The sequence below is a fragment of the Corythoichthys intestinalis genome, chromosome 8 (genome assembly GCF_030265065.1).
Source record: "Corythoichthys intestinalis isolate RoL2023-P3 chromosome 8, ASM3026506v1, whole genome shotgun sequence".
NCBI lineage: Eukaryota > Metazoa > Chordata > Actinopteri > Syngnathiformes > Syngnathidae > Corythoichthys > Corythoichthys intestinalis.
Window position 1 is genome coordinate 49,796,150 of NC_080402.1, and position 22,876 is coordinate 49,819,025.

At 38.8% G+C, this 22,876-nt stretch overlaps 1 protein-coding gene across 2 annotated transcripts in view; it reads right to left on the reverse strand.

Moving 5' to 3' along the window:
- Window positions 1–20,872, reverse strand: part of LOC130920544 (UTP--glucose-1-phosphate uridylyltransferase-like) — a 39,798-nt gene extending 18,926 nt beyond the window's left edge. The window contains exons 1-3 of one of the 2 annotated variants that reach the window (XM_057843854.1): window positions 20,669–20,872; window positions 14,909–15,024; window positions 10,260–10,367 (exon numbers count right to left, since the gene is read on the reverse strand). In XM_057843854.1, coding sequence (XP_057699837.1) covers window positions 10,260–10,367; window positions 14,909–15,007 — 207 coding nt within the window. In that variant the 5' untranslated portion in view covers window positions 15,008–15,024; window positions 20,669–20,872. Of the gene's footprint in view, window positions 1–10,259; window positions 10,368–14,908; window positions 15,025–18,171; window positions 18,323–20,668 lie in introns of those variants that run through there. The other variant, XM_057843853.1, reaches the window with a different exon arrangement.
- Between the last annotated feature and the right edge of the window lie 2,004 nt (window positions 20,873–22,876).

The window sequence follows — 22,876 nt, forward strand, 5'->3', positions numbered from 1 at the left end:
TTTTATATAATAAATAAATTAAAAATCAGATTTTGCAGTTTTAAGAGTACATTCAGTGTGGTTGGTCATATCCTGTCCACTCTCTTAAAGCTATATATCAAAGATATTAATCGAATCGAAGCTTTTCAAAATGGTTTATTTGTAAACGTTTAGATTTCAAGTCTCCAAAGTCACGTTAGCTATTATTCTAGCAAAGCTAGGCTGAGGGCTAACTAGCACGAAACGTCCCCTCTGTTAGTGTCCACTCTGTTACGTCCAAATTGCACCCTATTAAAAAAAAATGACTGATATTTAATTACACAAATGTAGCACTGAAATATTTTCAGGAAGACAATAGTTTTGACACATTGTACGCAAAGTTGAAAAAAACGAAAAACAACATTTTTTTCCCCCATTTTCAAAAAGCTCGTTTTTATCTTTTCTCTGTAATAGTTGTATCGTAGACTGATTTCCTGACCCATGTAATTTTTGTATCTCCCTATTGTGAGAATCAATATCGTGAGCCTTCAACACACTGTATCATGAGCTACCCCAGTGGTTCTAACCAGGGGTGAAAGTGGCTAGAGTTTCTTGCCGGAACTCCCTTACATAAAGTTCGGCACAGACCCTTTTTTGTGTGTGTGTGTGTGTGTGTGTGTGTGTGTGTGGGGGGGGGGGGGGGGGGGGGGGGCTTAAACCTCCTAAAACCACCAAAATGCAAGAACTTTTGGCACGGTTATAAATATAACACACAATAAAAGACAATAGGTTTCACAGTGGTTAGCACGTTCCCCTCACAGTTCTGATATCAAGGGTTCAATCCCGGGCTCCAGCCTTCCAGTGTGGAGTTTGCATGTTCTCACCATGCCTCTGTTGGTTTTCTCCTGGTGTGTGTGAAAGCAGGGCAATAAACAGGGCAAGCTGGAAATGGCTAAATTAAACTGAAAACATAACGAAAATAAAATGTTAATCATTACGTTCGGGTCGGGCCGGGCTTCTCGCTAAATTAAAAAAATATATATGTATATGTATATGTGTGTATAAATATATATATATATTAGGCCTGAACGATATATCGTTTAAACATCGCCATCGCGATGTGCACGTGTGCAATAGTCCCATCGCAAGTACAGTGGTACCTCTACATACGAAGTTAATCCGTTCCAGGACCTTGATTGTAAGTCGAAATGGTCGTATGTCGAGCAGGCTTTTCCCATAGGAATACATTTTAATTCAATTAATTCGTTCCACAGCCCAAAAACCCAACCTAATCCATTATAAATACTGCTGGTACTATTACAAATAGCAATTAAACAAAGCAAAACAAATAAATTATGAATAAAAGTCGTAATAATAATAATAATAACAACAATCAGTGATTTGAAAAAAGCATTTTTTATTGTCACCTTAACGTAAAAGCGGTGAATGGAGACGAAGCAGACAGCGCATGTTGCAGGAGGACACGGCGAGCCCGTGCTGTAATTTAACAAACACATTAAATTAGACACATGTAAAACGAAAATTCGTTTTAAAAAAAAAAAGCCTTTTTTTTTTCACCTTGATTTAGAGTGGTGAACGACACAGCGGGTGTTGCAGGAGGAGGGAATACGGCGAGCCGAGGGAGGATGCGGCGAGCCACGTTCTACTTTAACAAACACATTAGACACATGTAAAACGAAAATTAGTTTAAAAAACATTAAAAAAAAAAAAAAAAAAAAAAAGTTTTCTTTTATTGTCATCTTAACTTAGGTTTTCCAAAATAGACCGGTTTCGTCACAGTTGAACACTTGTTGCTCCACGTAGCCTCCTTCCTCCACGATGTTTTCAAAATGCTGAACAAATTCCTTGGCAGTCTCGGCGTCACAACTTGCAGCCTCCCCGTGACGAACAACAGAATGAATACCGGTCCGTTTCTTGAACTTTTCGAACCAACCGTGAGAAGCCTTGAATTCTTCCTCGGCGGCGAGATGGCTCTCCACTTCCGCGTTCCCCTCAGGTGCGGTCTTTAAGTCATTATAAACAGCGCACGCTTTCTGACAGATTATTGCTTCAGCGACTGAATCACCAGCGATCTCTTTATCCTTAATCCAAATGAGTAAAAGGCGTCGCATCTCCTCCAAAATAACGCCACGACGTTTCGACAGGATAGTAGTCCCTTTGGAGGCGTTTACCTTCTTTATAGCTTCCGCCTGCTTGATGACCGTCGAAATTGTTGACATATTCCGGCCATATTGTCGAGCCAACTCGCTAACGCGTGCACCCTGCTCATATTTTTCAAGCATCTCTTTCTTAATCTCAATTGTAAGCATCTCCTTTTTCCTGTTCCCCTCACTTTTACCAACGACCTTGGGACCCATGTTGATTTTTTCTTTTTAAAAGAAAACCCGCCATGCTGCCGTATTCAGCGAAACCAATTCAATCACGACGCTGCTGTAAATCGTCGTATCTCGAGCAACTCGTCGGATGTAGAAACAAATGGCGGCTCAAATTTTACGTCGGATGTCGAAAAGATCGTGTGTCCAAGTGATCGTATGTAGAGGTACCACTGTACTTGCGATAGTTTTATTTTTTTTAATCCACAAATGTATGTTGCTCCATGCTTTCTCTGTCCTGAGTTGATCGCTTTAGTGACACTCACACAACCTCCCTCTCCCTCTCCCTCCCTCCCTCTCCTAGGTCTTTGTTCCTCTGCGCACTTGCTTATTCAAGTTAACGATGGTTGTGTTTGATCTTGCCACAGAGGCGGACTTCAATCACACAGCATCTTTCAGTCGTCGTTTAACTTGTTAAGCACGTGTTGCATGAAGGAAGCGTGCGCTGGAATGAATGTGTGTGCGTGGAAACGTTGGGGACAGCCGGTGTTCTGACGAATGGGTATGCTTTGTACACCTGTTGTGTTATGTCCTGGAAATAAACACTAAAAGTGATTCTGCAGCCAAGGTAGATAAACAGAAGCATTAAATAAAGCAAAGCATTTTTCTACTACAGTACATTATTCTTGTTTAAAAATGATTCGATGATCTGCATGTGTGGTACATGATTGGAAAGCTTAAAATCTCAACTTTCTGGGGGAAGAAAAATTTTTAACAGGAGGGCATTTTTTTAAAAAAAAAGAAATGTTTTTTAAACAGTAAAACCCTAGCTGGAGGTGAGAGCATGCGAGAGCAGAATTACAGACACCATGACTTTAATGAGATATTATCGCGTACTTATCTTGTTTCGATCCAAAAGCTCCATGTCGCATGTATCACTGAGTGTCAAGACACAGCTGTGACTGGCCGCAGCTGGATTATTTCATTTTATTTTATGGGTGAAACATGGTACTATAGCAGAAATCGCAGACATCAAGGAGTGGTCGAGATTTTCTTTTTCATATATTTACCCTTTTAAACGTTTTTTTTCCCCAATTTTTCTTTTTTCGGGTAAGTTATTTATCATCTATCATAGCAGGGAAAATACGACAGTAACAAAAAAATACAATTTAGCGAAAGTTATGAGGTAGATATCCGTGACTTTTTTACAGACGCCATATTTTTCATTGTGACATAATTTGTTTAAAAATTGAAAATATGCGAGTGAATCATTTTTTAAAATTAGCCATATACATTTTGTAAAGCATATTTTAGGGGGAACATTTTGAAAAAAACATGTCTAATACATGTATAATATGTTTCTTTTTTCAATGCAAAAAAAAAAATATATATATATATATTTTTTTTTTCTTCTTTTAATATCGCAATATAATATCGCAATATATTGCAACCCCCCAAAAAATCGCAGAAATAGTTTTTTCCAATATCGTTCAGGCCTAATATATATATATATATATATACGTATACCAAAAAGGATGTATGGATGTTAAACAAAGGAATACTTGTTATCAAATAAATAATTTGGATAAAAAAAGAGAAGGCGCTGTATAGTCATTGCAGAGCCAGAGCGTGCCATGCGCCCTCTTTTTACTCTTTCTCCTCTGCGATGCAAAACCGCATCTATTTATTTACATTTTAAAAACTTTTCCAGCGTTATTTCGTTGTGTAAATGCATTTAAAATGATCATAAAAATATCTAGACGATTTAAACATTAAGAAAAGATTCCTTTTTTTTCTGCCAACTGAGAATTCGTTACAAAAGACAGGCTTTAATGCACAGGCATTGTCACCAAATGTGATCACGCAAAACGCAACCAGTCTGTTTTTCCAAGCAGCAAGCAGTGTCCTCCAGTCAGTCCAGGTCTGACTGGAGCATCCCTTCCCTCTCCTCCTCACAAATAATACAGAGAATTTTGAGGGGGTTTTTCTCGGGCTTGGGCCTACAAATAAAATATAAAATTTCGTTTTTTTTGTCCGGGCTCGGGCCTACAAATTAAACATAACATTCTGGGTTTTTTTCGGGCCTGCAAATCCAGTTAATTGATCGGGCTCGGGCGGGTCGGCCCTTAATACCAGCGGACCCGGGTCGGGTCAGGCTGGATTTTTTTAGGCCCGATCTTACCTCTTGATGACCTTAAAATGGTTGCAGTTACACATCGGGGAACGCTCCCTCCGGAACAAAACACAACAGGATTTGACCAACATTGTGACAATGCTGACCAAAAATGACGTAATGTCCAGGTTATAAAATCGCCCAGCAGCCTTCCACGCACAGAGAGTGCCAGTGGGCAACACAGGACAAGTCTGAGAAAGCGTCCAACCGGCTTCATTCTTGGAATCTTTTCATGCATGAAAGCAATGACGAGAGTAAATCCTGCGTTACCTTATACGGGAAATTCCCTAGTAATATGTGTGAAAAGGGCTACAGGCAATGTGACTTGTCAGATAGAGAGAGACGCTGGGGAGAACTACGTAGAATAAATGAATAATAAAAATCAGTGGAAACGGATGACGCTAAGCAAGCTCTTTATTAGGCTTGTATTGTTAACAATTGTGTATGTAAATCTGACATTAGTAGATTGTTCTTATTGGAGATGCGTGTGTGGCAGCGTGGCAGTTTTTTTTTTTTTTTTTTTTTTAAAACATTGGGTTTGACAGTTGCCGTCATATTTTTGGATCAAAGCACCGTATGCCGGAACGGCGTTCCGGTGCGTTCCGGCCCACTTTCACCCCTGTTTCTAACTCCTATTTCAGACACCTGCATTAATATTTTAGTAAAATCGCCTCACATTTTCACATGGTGTACAGTATTTCATATTATAACGAGATATCACATATAAAACATGATTGTTTACATTCCAATAAATGCCATATTTTAATGTGACATCTTGATGAAACACGAATTTTACGTCGTAACATAATTTAATGTGGTATACACTAAAAACATGTTCAAACATTAAAAGTTTAATGTTTGAACATGTTTTAAGGTTTAACAATAAATTTAACATTTGAATATGATATATTCAACATTATGATAAAGCTTTAATGAGGATAGCCTGGTATTACTTTATAACATCAAAAATTTCAAATCAATTTCACCACTCAAGGTCATTTGAAGGGATATATTTTACATAATACATTTAGTCATTTAAAGTTTCCCATTTTATAGGTATATATTTCACATTTTAATATGAAAATGTTTCCCGTTTCACTGTGAGAAATTTCATTAAAAAGTACATTATTCTATATGTGTAATACGCTTTAGTAGGATGAATAAAATAAATAACAGAAGTGTTTTTTTTCTAAACATGGTCACTACTCGTGGTGGATTTACACCGCTCCCAGCCATCCACACTTATGTAAAAACACAAAAAAAGATCTCACATTATTCAATAAACACAGTGACTTGTGGATAACGGTGTACGATATCAGTGGACTCAAGGTCAGGCCTGCAGCATCAACACGCTTAGTGACGCAACGTGGACAGCCACCACGTTGTATTTCAACATGGCTACTGTGCAAAGGCTAGCAGGTGTCCAAAGGTCCCGTGCTCGCCACTCCAACAGAATGCTGGAGTGATGACTATTTCTGGCAGTGACCTTCAGTGGCACCGCCGCTATTCCGAGAACGTATAAGACACAACTCGTTCTTTCTCGACCATCGAGTGGGAAGGCTCAACACGTACCAAGTCCAACTATAAGACTTAGTAGGAAAATTGCATAATAATTATTTATTCAGTTAGCTTCAAAGCAGCTTATTCTCACAAGGGTCGCCAACTATAATATCATATTATAATATATCGCATACTCAGGTTTTTGAAGATGTTTACATGGACTTGAATAAGAGAGTTACAAACAAAAATATGATTCTGAAACAATTGGCTGCATTCAAAGCTGATCTACTGGCAACACATAGCAAAATTCGAACAACTATGAGTGAAAGCTTGTCTTACGATAAGCATTATTCTATTCTATTTAGAGCTGAAACGATTACTCGAATAATTCGAGTAACTCCATTTTAAAAATTGATCAAGAAATTTTCTACACCTTGAGGAATTGTTTAATTTTGCCAGTTATAAGCTTTACGTTTTGCTCAGACTACTTTTAACGTTGACGTTGCGTGCGTACAGGAAGAAGACCGAGGCGGCGGATATAGTTGATTTCAATCACGCATTGTCATTACATGCACGAATATAGAGGTAACAACGAAGAAACCGACCAAAGCGAAGAGAGAGGCACCAAGTTAAAGCAGAAAATGTCAAAAGTGTAGGAGCATTTCAAGCTGGACACCAAGGCGAATACATTTTCATGTATTCACTGTAAGACAGTGCATGCATAACACTTGTCTTCAATGCTGCAGCTCCACCGAAGGCACCCAGTTTACTCCGAGAGCGGAGGAGCGATATTCGGGATAAGGTAAAATTAAGTTAACGTAGCGCTAATAAATAAGATTAACGTTATGGTCCTTTGCTAACGTAACGTTAGCCCTGCGGAGGGCTACGTTTATATTATTTATGACTACTATCAATGCGTGGCCAACGTGTCTTTCATACAGGCTTTATTTAATCTGTAAAAACAGTGCTGTTGAGTGACGAAATAAAAACATAGTAAAGCTAACTGTCCATTTTAGCTCAGTCGTCATTGATGGATTAAACAATAAGTAGCACTGGTGTCTAATGTGCTCCAATACAGCAGGTATCATACATTTATGTTAAACACTACAAAAACTCAAAATCCTATCAGGACTTACAATTTAGAACAGTGTTTAACCTTTCTAAAGGTACTGAACCCCACGAGTTTCACATGTGCAATCACCGAACCCTTCAGAATTCAATAATGAAGCTTTTTTTCCCAAAATTCAAAACCAATATAGCTAAGCTAGCAAGCAAATTCTGTTGAAATTTATTGGAATTTCAAATTTATTACAATTGTGCTTTGTTGCAGTTAACATTGGAAAATCAAATTTCATGTCTGCATTCTATTATTTTTTATATAACTTTTAACCTGTCCTGTTCAGCTGCTTAGACACAGAGAAAAGGAATCTTCATCATGTCTACATTCTCATTTTATGGTCAAATCCTTACATCACATACTATTTTTATGGTGTAAAATGTGACGCTAATGTTTTTTTTTTTGTTTTTTTTTTAAATCCGTGCGGTGCACTCTGCCTGTAGGTCTGTTATACTTCCTCATCATGAGTCAACCTTCCACTGAGCAAACCAGTTTGTCCTCTGATTAGATAGAGGGCTAGGAGTTGAAAGAAATTAAATAAAACCTGTAAATTTGAGGCAACCCAGTCCAAAACATAGTCTAAAATGACACTTTAGTCGGACAATTAAAATGGGGCCCAGTGTGTCTTAACCTTCACAAAACCCCTTAGATTTACTCACCGAACTCCTGGGGTTCAATCAAGCCCAGGTTAGGAACCAATGATTTAGACCAACTTAAAACTTAACTAGAACTTACAATGCTAGCCAAAAGTATTGGCGCCGCTGCAATTCTGTCAGATAACGCTCAATTTCTCCCAGAAAATGATTGCAATTACAAATGCTTTAGTTGCAATATTCATTCATTCATTTTCCATGCCGCTTTTCCTCACGAGGGTCGCGGAGGTGCTGGAGCCTATCCCAGCCAACTACGGGCAGTAGGCAGGGGACACCCTGAACTGCTTGCCAGCCAATCGCAGGGCACAAGGAGACATACAACCATTCACGCACACATTCATACCTACGGACAATTTAGAGTGTTCAATCAGCCTACCATGCATGTTTTTGGGATGTGGGAGGAAACCGGAGTTCCCGGAGGAAACCCACGCAGGCACGGGGAGAACATGCAAACTCCACACAGGAAGGCCGAAGCCCGGGATTGAACCCTTGATCTCAGAACTGTGAGGCAGATGTGCTAACCACTAAGCCACCGTGCCGCCTAGTTGCAATATCTTCATTTATTTTGCTTGCAATGAAAAAACACAAAATAGAATAGGAAAAAAAATGAAATCATTATCATTTTAGACAAAACTCCAAAAATGGGCCGGACAAAAGTATTGGAACCCTTTGAAAAATCATATGATGCTTCTGTGATTTGTGTAATTATCAGCACCTGTTACTTACCTGTGGCACATAACAGATGGTGGCAATAACTACATCACACATGCAGCCAGTTAAAATGGATTAAAGTTGACTCAACCTCTGTCCTGTGTTCTTGTGTGTACCACATTGAGCATGGAGAAAAGATTGAAGACCAAAGAACTGTCTGAGGAGTTGAGAAGCAAAATTGTGAGGAAGCATGGGCAATCTCAAGGCTACAAGTCCGTCTCCAAAGACCTGGATGTTCCTGTGTCCACTGTGCGCAGTGTCATCAATAAGTGTAAAGCCCATTGCACTGTGGCTAACCTCCCTAGATGTGGACGGAAAAGGAAAATTGACGAGAAATTTCAACGATGGATTGTGCGGATGGTGGATAAGAACCTCGACTAACATCCAAACGAGTTCAAGCTGTACTGCAGTCCGAGGGTACAACAGGGTCAATCCGTACTATCCGTCGGCGTCTGAATGAAAAGGGATTCGATGGTAGGATACCCAGGAAGACCCCACTTCTGACCCAGAGACAAACAATGGCAGGCTGGGGTTTCCAAAACTTACCTGAGAAAGCCTAAAACCTTTTGAAAGAATGTTCTCTGGTCAGATGAGACAAAAGTAGAGCTTTTTGGGAAAAGGCATCAACATAGAGTTTACAAGAAAAAAAAAAAACAGAGCCTTCAAAAAAAGGAACACGGTCCCTACAGTCCAACATGGTGGAGGTTCCCTGACGTTTTGGGGTTGCTTTGCTACCTCTGGAACTGGACTGCTTGACCATGTGCATGGCATTATGAAGTCGGAAGACTCCCAACAATGTTTGAAGCATAGTGTAGGGCCCAGTGTGAGAAAGCTGGGTCTCCCACAGAGGTCATGGGTCTTCCAGCAGGAGAATGACCCAAAACACACTTCAAAAAGCACTAGAAAATGGTTTGAGAGAAACCACTGGAGACTTCTAAAGTGGCCTGCAATGAGTCCAGACCTGAATCCCATAGAACACCAGTGAAGAGATCTGAAAACGGCAGTTTGGAGAAGGCACCCTTCAAATCTCAGAGACCTGGAGCAGTTGGCCAAAGAAGAATGGTCTAAAATTCCAGCAGAGCATTTAAAGAATCTTATTGATGGATATCGGAAGTGGTTGTTCGCAGTTATTTTGTCTAAAGATTGTGCTACCGAGTATTAGGCTGAGGGTGCCAATACCTTTGAATGGCCCATTTTTTGAGTTTTGTATAAAATGATAACGATTTAAATTTTTTTTCATTCTCTTTTGTGTTTTTTCATTGCAGGCCAAATAAATGAAGATATTACTACCAAAGCATTTGTAATTGCAATTGTTTTCTGGGAGAAATTGAGCAGTATCTGGCAGAATTGCAGGGGTGCCAATACTTTTGGCCAGCACATGTATAAAATGCTTGACACAAATGGGGGGAACGTGGGGGAAAACACCTAACTTTTAAGTGATATGTGTTATCACCGTAATGACATTTTTAGGTGAGAAATAAGATTTTTTTTCTTTTATAAGATCTTAAGTTTTTGGAGTGAAAGCAGTGACTTTTTTTCTAGTCACATCTGAGACGCAATTGTTGGCTGTTTTCAACAATGTACATCAAAAATAAAGACTAAGTGAAATGCCTTGTTTTCTCATGTATATTTATAATTGCGATTTACCTATTAAAAAATGTTTTATATGATTATTCGATTAATCGATGGAATTTTCAGTAGAATCCCCAATGACTAAAATATTCGATAGCTGAGGCCCTAACTCTACTATTGTACAACACAGCCCTACTGGCGACGCGGTAATGTTGGCGAGTGGCAGCGCGCCAAGTACTCACCGCATCCTCTGGCGGGCGGCTGATTTTGGCCCAGTCCACTGCAGGACCTCTGACCTGCAGGAACCTGTGGAAGAGTCTTTTGAATCCTTCAAAGTCTTTCTTGCAATTCTGAGAGCACAACAAGACAAAGAGATACCGTCAATAGGATAAAGAGCCAACAGCAATGGCTTAAGGACACCGTTTGACACAGAAACAGTGGTGGTTCTACGATTTTTCTGAAACAGGGGCCAAGAATGTAAATGGTAAAACACTGGTATAGCACCTTTCCACCTTTTAAGGCCCTCAAAGCGCTTTACACGGTCTCCTCATCTACCGGTGACGCAGCAATGTGGGGTTCAGTATCTTGCTCAAGGATACTTAGACGAGTTCATCAGGGGAGAGAATCGAACCCACAACCTCTGGGATGGGAAACGACTACACTACCACTGAGCCACGTCATCCCACATGTAACCCTCAGGGGTTAAGTGGCACTGCCATCTTTGTTCAGTGTATGTTTTGGTCAACAAGGCAATACACAGATTATCCTGCATGTGGCTTATGATAATTGCTTGTGCTGTAAAAAGTTTTGTTTGTGTCGCAGAAGTTTTGTAGCTAATATGCATTTAATTTGCAGTGATGACGTCACAAACAAGACATGATGCCCCCATATACAGCGGAAAGGAACGGCAAATGGTGCTATTCATTTGTGCTTATTTGTCCTGTAAAAATTTTCATTTGTGTTGATATCGATTCATAGATATTAATTTCGAGTGATGATGTTACTCACAGCCATTCCGTATCCTAATGCTGCATTCGAGGAAGGTGGGAAATTGGACTTACCCCACTCGGATACAATTTTTACAACACAAACAAAGCACAAACGATTGACACCATTTTTAATCAAAATGGGGGGCTGGTTGACTTCAAATTGACCTATAAAAGAATTGCAAATATCTCAAAGACAATTAGCAGCATAGACTTTTTTCAGCACAAACGTTTGACATCGATTTTATATAAATTTCCATTTAATGGTGGGGCCATCTAAAGTTTGTAATAATTTGAATTAAAGATACACGATAATATCGGTCGCCGATAATTATCGGCCGATAATGGCAATTATGACGTCACACCAGATAATAAAAAAATTCAACCGATAATGCAACCCGATAATTATATACTTGATTTAGCCTCCAAATGTGCACAACCGAAGAATTCAGCATGCTGCCTCCTCAACCCCTCCCTTCTCTGAAGCCCCTGAGGGAGGAGGGGTTGAGGAGGCGGAGTTAGACGACAAGAAATAGTTGAATATTATGGCGGTTGTTACTAAAAAAAAACGACGCTCTCGCCATCTTCGAAACATGTACCGCAGAAGTTCCACGAGACCGAAAGAAAGCGTCTTCATTCAAAACCACTAACCCAGCATCCATTTAAAACTGCATCACAAAGATTTTTGGAACGAATACGAGCCTGCTGCTGCTAGCGGGAATGCTAAAGCTATTGTAAACACTAAGTTAAACTACGGGGCTTGTGACGATACAGAGTCGGGTTGTTTGGGAAAGCAGCCCAAGGCGGGTGGTAAACTCGCATCTAAGGCTAAACACCGGCACGACTGGAGATCGATCGTCGGCAAGTAGCCGTCCTCCGACAGAGCCCGCTGCTCTGGCTGGTCCGGTGTTCTGTCAAAATTTGCTCCCTTATAAAATTTTGCTCCCAAAGCTTTTGTGGCGCTGAAAAAGCCCTCTTTTACATTCAACTGGACTGTCAATGTTATCCAAAGGTGCTAACTAAACTAGATACATCATAAACATACATGTGCAACACGAAAATGGCGTAAATTAATACTTAACGACACGGCGAAGTTGGTAACAGTGAGAGCACGGGGTGCAGTTGCTGTGTGCAGCTAACATGGTAGGATGTGTTTGAGAACTTTTGTACATGTCTTTACATGATCAAACTTAAGTAAATATTCCTTTCTTTAAAGAAAGTTTGCAGTGTTTACTTTAGAATAGCTGCATTCGCGGCTATTTTTAACGTTACGCGCATGCGCAAAACCGCAAGGTAGCAATTTTTGATGGGTTGCAAAATTTGTGAGAACACCGGCAGGCCACCGCGGCGGGCAGAGCCCGGTTCCACGGCTTCAGGACCTCCGGCGAACACCCCGGTTTCTCGAGCGTTCCCTCACGGCGTGCGAGCAGAGCCAGCCCCCGAATACGCCGCGGCGAACCGGCCGGTGCGGGCGGATTATCTGGTAGGAAAGTAGCCGCCGCCGAGACGAGATACGATTTTTTTTTTTTACCGAAATGACCCGGGAGCCAAAGCCCTGGATAAAAAAAAATAATGCAGTTTATACGACCACCATTCTTCATGAAAAACATGCCAATCACATTTTCACCGTGTACATTTGGAGAAGTGATGTCCAGTAAGCAAGCTTATCATGACGGCACAGTGGTTAGATGATAATTTAAACATGGAGAAAATGAAGTCAGCCAGCCAATAATGCATTCAGTATGTAAAATGACGAGCGGTCAGATGACTTTGTAACGCTGCCTTTATTTTCGGCTTAACAAAACTCAGGCACAAAACAACACGCACGGAGATGCGAGCTCCAACTCCATCCAAATAGTACTGCCGTGTATCAGTTTAGCTGCTGTAAAGCACATGTCGTTAGTGCCTCAAATGTAAACAAAGCGCTGCAGAATGGGTACATGACATCTCGCTCTTTTGAGTTAATCTTTCACAGTGTGCAACAAAGCATATAACATTAGTAATCACTTTTCAAATTAATCTAATTTATTTGTCTGCTCAATTGCAGTCACAGTAGATAATGAAAACTTATTGGCACTTATTAACACTTATCAATTTAAATATGCACATTCCTGTTGTAATGAAATAACAATAATATTCTGTAGCCACAAATATTATTCAAAATCTTTTCTTCTTCCAAGTTTTTTTTTTTTTTTTTTCAGGATTAAGTATAATAATGTATTGCTTAAAATAAGGCTGTTAAGATTATTTTCAGCTAGCTATTTTTCTTCCAAGAAATCTGAGAGAAATACACTTGAAGCGCTGGCAGATAATTTCACTTATTTCCAATAGATTTACACTTAAAACTGAATAGTTTTAAGGAGGTGTGTTTTGCAGTGTATTAATGTTATATATGTTAGGAATGGCATACTTTTAAAGGCATTTTTGTGCAATTTAGGTATTTACTCTGTAAGTAATTGTTGCCAAAAGTTTACCATTACACAATGTCAGACAATCTGTCATTATTTAGATGTTGGAATTGATGACTTGTTCATATTTTATGTTGAAAAAAAGAGCAATAAATTATATTTTTGCACAGTAATATTTTCTTTTGTGTATACTTTAAAATTTTACATAAATCTTTAAATAGAATTATCGGCTTGACATTATCGGTTATCGGTTGGAATGAGGAGGAAATTAACGGTTATCGGTATCGGTTGAAAAATGTATTATCGTGCATCACTAATTTGAATATAATCATGCTGTGTGCAAGAAAGTATACAATAAATGGAAGAAGAAGAAGAATTTTTATATAATCATGCTGTGTGCAAGTAAGTATACAATTCATGGAACAATAACTTTAATCACTTTTTTGAAAAGCCATTTTAAATACGAAAAGAAGTATTTGTATTTAACATACTCTAGAAACAACATTATCTCATTCTCCTTAACTTTAGAAAAGAAGAATTTGCCGATTGCCATGCTTTGTGCTAAAATGGCAACAGGGGCACTTCAGGGACCATTTAAATTAGAGGTGGGGCCAGTGCCCCTTTGGCCCCACCCCTAAAACCACCACTGCAAAAGAAAAGCGTGATATTTGATGTTATATGATTATTTTAGTCATTTTGTTCAAAGAAAATTCAACCCTGAAGCTAGTTTCAGACAGCAAAATTAAAGTTGGTAAGATTTTTCATCTTCAGGAGACCTTCAAAAAGTGTGAAGATGCTCCTAAAAAGATGTTTAGATTTAAAGCACGTGTTTTAAGGTCATACTGCTCATTTTTAGGGGTTCTCTAAAGAAAATTCAACTTTGTACATTTGAATAATCAGCAATTAGACCCAGTTTCATTTAGCAACATTCAGTATGAGTTTTGAGTTTTCACGTCGTTTTGGTCATTTTCTAGGGTCATTCAAAGACAAACTTCTATTTGTACCGAAAAAGAATTTGAAATATTTTTGGTTAATTAATTTTTGTTCCAAGCAGATCTATAGAATAAGACTTTTAATATATTAGACATTTGTTATTTATAATTTTTAACCCACTGATGGGATTGATGGTGCAAAACGTCCAATCATGTGGCTTTTTTCATCCTTCTGCTGTGAACTGAAATGAGTTTGTCACTAGGAAACGTCCCATTCACTTGAATTACGAGGGTTGGCATTTTTGCATTCGCCATCAGCCCTCCCAGTTCAACCAGATCGGACGTCTATCCTTGTCGATGGAAGCCAAAGAGTTAAAAGTTGGAGATAAATGTAATATATAAATTGCAGTTATTTTTGTACAAATTAGTAAGCAATATTATACTTAATGACATATTAATAACAAACATTGAACTGTTTTTCTTTGGCAGAAAAGCAACAACAACAACAAAAAAAACATGTTTAGTAGGATTTTGCTGTGAACTTTGAACCGTCTATTGATCTAACCTGGTGGGTGGAGTCGCCTGAGCTGCTGAGAAGCTTGTCCAGCTCTTTGCACATGGACTCCTCGTGCTGATTTCGAAGCTTCTCCTGAAATTCCGTCATGGCTCCTGTGGTTAGGTCTACGCACAAGAATTGGACCAGTCTGAGCACCTCCTCACACATCGTCATCGTACAGACTACGTGGTGCATGCTTGCAAATAACGACAGTTAGGTCAACTCTTACTGCAATACAGCATCCCAATTGTTAAACTATATTATTCTAAGGGTTTTTAGTTTTGACAGTATACTGCCAAATGGAGATTAGAAGTTACGCACCGTGACCAAAGTAGCCAATAACATAGTGGCGGGTTATTAAAGTCTTCCACTAGATGAAAGAAGGTAATATGTCGGTCTATATTAAGCCCCTTTCAGACTTATATCCCGCTAAATTCCCGTGTAAAATGACACAGGTCATGGCTTTCGGACATGGGGAGATGCACATGTTGGACACTTTCAGACTTTTCCCGTGTTGGCGTCTCGGTACTCTCTGTGCGAGGAGTAACTCAGTAGCTCGACAATCAAAGACGCAAATGTGTTAATCATCATTTAGCGTGTTACACAAGCGGTAGACTAGTCTGTGGCAACTAATTGTGTAAGTGAGAGGCATTTCTCAGTAGCGTGAGCGTCAAACCGTGAATGAATAAGTGGACTCACTCAGTTGAATGTGTGAATATGGAGAGTGATTATAAGTGTGGTGTTAAGGGTGGAGCAATGAAAAATGATGGTGCGCAACCTATGCAAAAAATAAGTGCGAAGTCTTGGCAATATATTTTACAATGTTATTTTTTTCCAATATTGTTCGGCCCCATCCCAAACAGAGCTATTCAAGTTATCTGCTTCAAATTCTTCTAGTTTTAATACCTCAATATAATATCTATTGCTGCAATGATTAATCGATTAACTTGAGTAATTTGATTACAAAAAAGATTCAAACTAAATTTTGGTGCTTCCGAGTATTCGTTTCATGAAAGTGCCGTTGTATGGGTTTTTTTGAAAGTGCTTGCATTTAGTTTTTATTGATTAGGGTAGATACACTTTCCTCTAGGGGCAACAGTCAATATGACATGTCATTTCACATGGCTGAATCCAGCTGCTCCCTGTTAAGGCCAACATAAGCTAAGTTTTTGTCTGAGCTAATGTTTTTTAATGCATTCGTAATTTAAGGTATATTTAGTCGTTTGTTTGTGGGAATATTTTTTTAATACCGTTTGAAGCTCAGCTCAGGTATTTTAATTTTTTATGTTACTTATCTGATTATTCGAACTTGTTCATCGATTAATCAAAAACTAAAATAATCGATAGCTGCAGACATAATAATATAATAATGTATTGCAACCCCCCCCCAAAAAAAAAATCGCAATGATTTGTTTTTTCCAATTTCGTTCAGGGCTAATTTATATATACCGTAATTTTCAGGCTATAAGCCACTGCTTTTTTGCCCTCATTTCAAATCCTACAGCTAATAATGCAGTGCAGCTTATTTTTTCTTTTATTTGGTTTAAAACATAACACTTTATTTGATACCGGCGTCATAACACCATCATAATTGTGACATGACACTATAATGGGCATTAATGAATGTTTATGACATATGTCATTAAGTATCATCCAGCAAATTATGTCACTAACTCCATTTATGTCCAGCTCGGATCATTTACATCTATTCAAAAATGAGATAATTTGCTGGATGACACAAAATGACATCTGTCATAAGCAATCATTAATGTTCATAACAGCTAATGTAATAATTATGATTGTTTAATGGCAGTCTTGTGGCACCACTGTCAAATAAAGTGGATGACACAAAATGACATCTGTCATAAGCAATCATTAATGTTCATAACAGCTAATGTAATAATTATGATTGTTTAATGGCAGTCTTGTGGCACCACTGTCAAATAAAGTGTTACCAAATACCAGAGCTAGCAATTAATGAAACAACTGGAAGGGTAACTGAAGAAATAATTAGCACAGAATATTAATTTCGATAATTCGTTCTTTCGTTATCTACATCTGTAGTGCTGCAATGCATGCTAGGAGGCATGTTGGATGACAAAAGTGTTGACAGGAGGTGGCATCAGAGATTGACTGTCTCCCCGAAGGGAGTAGTGATGGCCAAATGAAGCTTTGCAGTCAATTGGTTCAAAGCTTCATGGTGGTTCATTTGGTATGACAGTCTTAGGCCCCTGCTAAATAAATAATTAATATCTTTCGTTGTAAATACCCCATAATACAGTGAGGACAGCTGCGGCTTATGGTCCAGTGTGGCTTATTTATGAACAAACGCTGTTTTTGTGTCAAATTTGGTGGGTGGCCGCTTATAGTCAGGTGTGCCTTATAGTGCAAAAATTACGGTGTATTTTTACTTTTTAAGGTCTAAAAAGTAACAAAATAATCCAGAAATACAACGGCATTGGCAAAAGATACAAAAAAATATAAGTTTCATACTCTGCAAAACTACTGGGAAAAGCGGAAGTAGTGTAAAGAGTACAGTACTGTAACATGTTTGGAGTTCAAATAAAAACTTTTTTTTTTCTCGGTATTAGCAGATTCTTAAAATCAGTTGGCTCAGACTCTGGTGCAAAAATATGCCGTCGGGAGATCCCTACTAATTAATTTACTGTACACTACTTATTGGGGTATAATCATAAAACTCAGCCCGTGTCTATTGACGTGTTATAGAGAGATAAAAGAGAGAGAGAGAGAAAAAAAAAAGATTTAACTCACATCATTGGCTGCCAAATCCCTCCCACTTCAATCGATTGGACGTTTATCACAGTCAGTGGCAGCCAATTGGTTAAAGACCTCAAAGCCATTTTGTTGGTGCATAATTACTGTTTTTATAATGCTTTGGTAAAATGCCCAAGACTCGTTCATCACTTATACCAAAGAAAACAAATTAACACATAAAACAATTACAACAATGTTAAAAGCGAAACAACAAATGGCAGATGCAGTGCATCTATGCACTAATGCACTTTATGTTGAAAAATAAATTCCTTCATTGATCACCTGCCAAATTGACCTATTACATGAAAATTTGAAGTCCATTGTTTTGCCAGGTTAAATAAAAATATGTTGATAACGCATTTACTGCATACATTCCTTTTAATTATGTTCACCAGTAGGCAAGTCAACCAATGGAAATGGCTAAGAAGCCAAGGTTGTCTATACAATTGGTCAATGTCATTTCTCCGTTCCTGACATCAAAGTGATATAAAACTCACCCGCCACTGTAAGAGTAGACATGGTGTCTGGTCGCGGTTCAACCCTCACAAACACAACGCTGGGACAAAGTGAGTGACTACTACAAAGGTATTTCTCTTCCTCAGCACAGAGGAAAATGACTGATTGATAGCCCTGCCCACAGTAGTGCCAGCCAATCACGTACAACGAGAGAAAACGTTTGTGTATGTATGTAAATTCAGTAGATTGTGGCAAGAAAAAAATGGGTATACCCAGGGAATCCAACTTTCGCGTGCCACTGTAAATTTTTGATTGACCCATGAATACCGCTTATTGAAGAATGCACTTTACTCAGCACTTTTTCAAAAAGTCGACGGATTTTCTAATGATCAGATTGTAAGATTTCCAACATCTCCTCTGTGTCCAAGTAGTCAATTACTTCACGAGCACCATGTTGATTTTATCGATTTGAAAATAGCATTCAGAGACAATTACATATTTACAGATTGCGCCAAAATAGATGGTTATTTAGAATGAATGCCAATTTTATTTTAATGTGGGGGGGGGAATACAGATTGATTGTGAAAAATGGGCCTTCTTGATGCCACACATGTGCCACTTGTAGCCAATGCGTTAATGCGGGTTTCACCACTGACGGTGTTAGACATCCAATTGTTTGCTGCCATCTTCCCAGTTCAAATGGATTAGACGTTTACTAGCGCTTAACTCATTTCAATTCACAGCAGATTTTTAAAATTTTGCCGTGAGGGGGTATTTTTTTTATTCAGGAAAAGAAAACAGACATTCGTTTTCAATAATATCCATCCATTTTGGAGCAATCTAGAAAACTGTATTTGCTTCTGAAACGTCCCCTTCAAATCACACACAGAAGAAATCCTATCTGATGTCACAAAGACAATAAACAAAACGTTTTCATAGAGACACCGCAGAAGTACATATTTTTTTTAACAAGAGACAACAAGGATGAGCAGAATTGAACTAATTATGGCAGGACGGAAACAAGAAAAGCGCAAAATGGTCGACAATAATTCCACATGGAAGTTCAAAAGCAGGAATGGATGTGTTGTAACGTGAGCTGAATGTTGACATTTAGAATGGTTTCAAAATGTCAGCGTTCAAGCAACAAACAATTAATTGCTGTAGAGTATTACTCTATTCATTTCCTACTTTAATTGGATGTCATAGAGAAAGAATAGTTGCTCTAAAAATGAATTATGTTGACCATACAGTAACTTTGGCATATTACTACTTGCAACACTCAAACTACAGAAGCACATCAACATTCTAACTGTTCTAAGGGCTTTTATATTATTTCATAAATTAAATCACTGGCTGTCACAAGGGTGTGACAAAATATCAAAATGGTGCTATATCGTGATACTTTGTATCCCAAAAAGGTATCGATATGCTCCTGCCAAGAATTGTTTTAAAAAGGTGTCAACTTTTAAAAAACAAACAAACAAACAGAAAAAAAAGGAACCAACAAGTTGCTATCAAAATCCTCCACCATAATAGTGTCTCAGTTAACGCTATGGCTACCACTGACGGTGCTCGATTCCCAATCAATTTAGACTGGGAGGGGCAATTGAACGTTCATTCATTCGAAACCAGAGAATTCACAGTCACTCTCTATGATTTTTGGGGCATTACAGGTTACTTTCTGTTCATTTTAGAACATTTACAGGTCACTTCCTGTTGAATTTGAGTCACTGCCTATTCATTTGGGAGATTCCAGGGTCCCTTCCTGTTCTGTAACCCCAAATCAACAGGAGGTGACACATAAAATGCCCCAAAATCAACAGGAAGTGATTGAAAATCAAAAAGGTAATGACCTGAAATGCCCCAAAATTACCTCGTTGCCTGGCATTGGCTGCCACTGACGGCCATAGACGTTCAATCTGTTTGAAGTGGGAGGGATGGCAGCGAATGAAAGTTCATTCGCTGCCATCCCTCCCACTTCAAATGGACTGGACATCTACTAGTGATAAACTCATTCCAATTCATAGCAGAAGCTTGTTTTTCCTGTTAATTAGTTGTTTTGGGAAATATCCTAGAAGGGATTTCCTGACCAATATATTGATAATCGTTGCATCGCCATATCGCGAGATCGTTATCGTCAGCGATGTATCGCAAATCGTATCATATCGTGAGGTACCAAGAGGTTCCCACCCCTAGCTGTCACTGACGACAAAAAAGTCTAATCCATTTCCTGACGTCCTTTGCCGTCAATGGCATTGAAACATGATCATTAAATGCCAGCCATCCCAGCTAAAATTGGTTGGGTTTCTATCCCTGTCATTGGCAGTGATTTTAGAATCTCCCCTTTCCAGTTTATGGCCACTTTTGTCCAACATTGAAGTTTGCAACGATAACAAATTTATATATTTGCTTATGTCATATTTTTACACGCTAGTTTATTTTCATTTTTAACTGGACTATTTGTCCAAATTTCATTTGGGTTGCTCGGACATGCGTGGAAACAGGAACGCGCTCGCACTTTAAACAGAAGTTGCTCACCTCCAGACTTGGTGAAAGTGTGGTCAAAGTACTATGCAAGTCAGCCACGAAAAGGCCAAGCCGTCAACCAGACCAACTCTTTAGCTCCCTTAAACTCACACGAGTAATACAAAAGTTGACTTTATCGGCCAAACGTGGCCTTTTGACATCTTCGAGGTGCTAGCTCAGGTGTCAGGCTGTCAGCTAGCTAGCTGAAGCGCCCGTCAGGAAACAGCCCCGCCCATTTCAACGTATCCGAAACAGAAAAAAAAAAACATATAGATATCATATACAAAGCATTAGTGGCAAATAGTCAGTCGGTAGCGTTAGTGAACGGAGGCCATCTTAAAGCAGTGTACTTCTCCGGCGTGCTCTACTTTAATTAATGCAGGGCGAGTGATTTTCTCCACTAAAATATTCTTAACTCGGTGAAATCTTGACGGATTTGCAAACGGTTTGGTTTAGACACAAACTGCACTAACGTGGCTATGATAGATAGATAGATAGATAGATAGATAGATAGATAGATAGATAGATAGATAGATAGATAGATAGATAGATAGATAGATAGATAGATAGATAGATAGATAGATAGATAGATAGATAGATAGATAGATAGATAGATAGATAGATAGATAGATAGATAGATAGATAGATAGATAGATAGATAGATAGATAGATAGATAGATAGATAGATAGATAGATAGATAGATAGATAGATAGATAGATAGATTTTTATTAACAGACTCAAGGTCCAACAACACAACAATAGATTAAAAGACAAAATAAAATAAAGAAATGGTAAAACAATAACACAGCACTGGGTCTCCTAACGACCCACATTTAAAAGGCACGTATACCAGTGCTTCCAAAACTGAGACAAGTAACGTGTAAAGCTGTACAAAATGTTGGTCAGGCCCAACACAATCACATTTTCTGAACCATTCAGACGACTGATAAACTTAAACATGTATATCCTTAAAACAGACTGGAGGGTATTCACCCGAGCTGCTACAAACATTGCTGAAGCACTGGTCCATCTGGGCCTTTTTAACAAAATTCTTAGGGAATCATTATATGCCTTGGGGAAATATCTATAATTATTTTTAGGTATGAAGTATGAATATTATTTCAAGTTTCAAGTTATTATTTCTATATTATTATTATTATAGTATTATTTTAAATATTAGGTTTATGACGTTTAGAAATCCGTTGAAAATTGAGAAATTTACAGCTATTTCAAAGAATGGCACTGGTACAAAATGGCCGACACGTGACGATATTTGATTCAGGTGCGTTGGAGGAGGGAGACATGGAAAACAAGCTGCCTAGGGGCTCTCGAGGACCGGACTTGGGCACCCCTAGGCTACTAACAGTGCTGGCCAAAAGTAATGGCACCCCTGCAATTCTGTCAGATAATGCTTGATTTTGCCCAGAAAATGACTGCAATTACAAATGCTTTGGTAGCAATATCTTCATTTATTTTGCTTGCAATGAAAAAACACAAAAGAGAGAAGGGGGGGGGGGGGGTAATTCAATCTTTATTATTTTACACAAAACCAAAAAATGGGCCGGACAAAATGCACCCTTTGAAAAATCATGTGATGCTTCTCTAATTTGTGTAATTAACAGCACCTCTTACCTTACCTGTGGCACGTAACAGGTGGTGGCAATAACTAAATCACACTTGCAGTCAGTTAAAATGGATTAAAGTTCACTCAACCTCTGTCCTGTGACCTTGTGAGTACCACATTGAGCATGGGTAATGAAAGAAGACCAAAGAACTGTCTGATGACTTGAGAAGCAAAATTGTGAGGAGGCATGGGCAGTCTCAAGGCTACAAGTCCATCTCCAAAGACCTGAATGTTCCAGTGTCTACCGTGCGCAGTGTCATCAACAAATGTTAAGCCCATGGCACTGTGGCTAACCTCCCTAGATGTGGATGGAAAAGAAATATTGACGAGAGATTTCAACGAAAGATTGTGCGGATGGTGGATAAAGAACCTCGACTAGAATCCAAACAAGTTCAAGCTGTCCTGCAGTCCGAGGGTACATTAGTGTCAACCCGTACTATCCGTTGGCATCTGAATGAAAAGGGACTCGATGGTAGGATACCCAGGAAGACCACACTTCTGACCCAGAGACAAAAAAATGCCAGGCTGGGGTTTCCAAAACATACCTGAGAAAGCCTAAAACCTTTTGAAAGAACGTTCTCTGGTCAGATGAGAC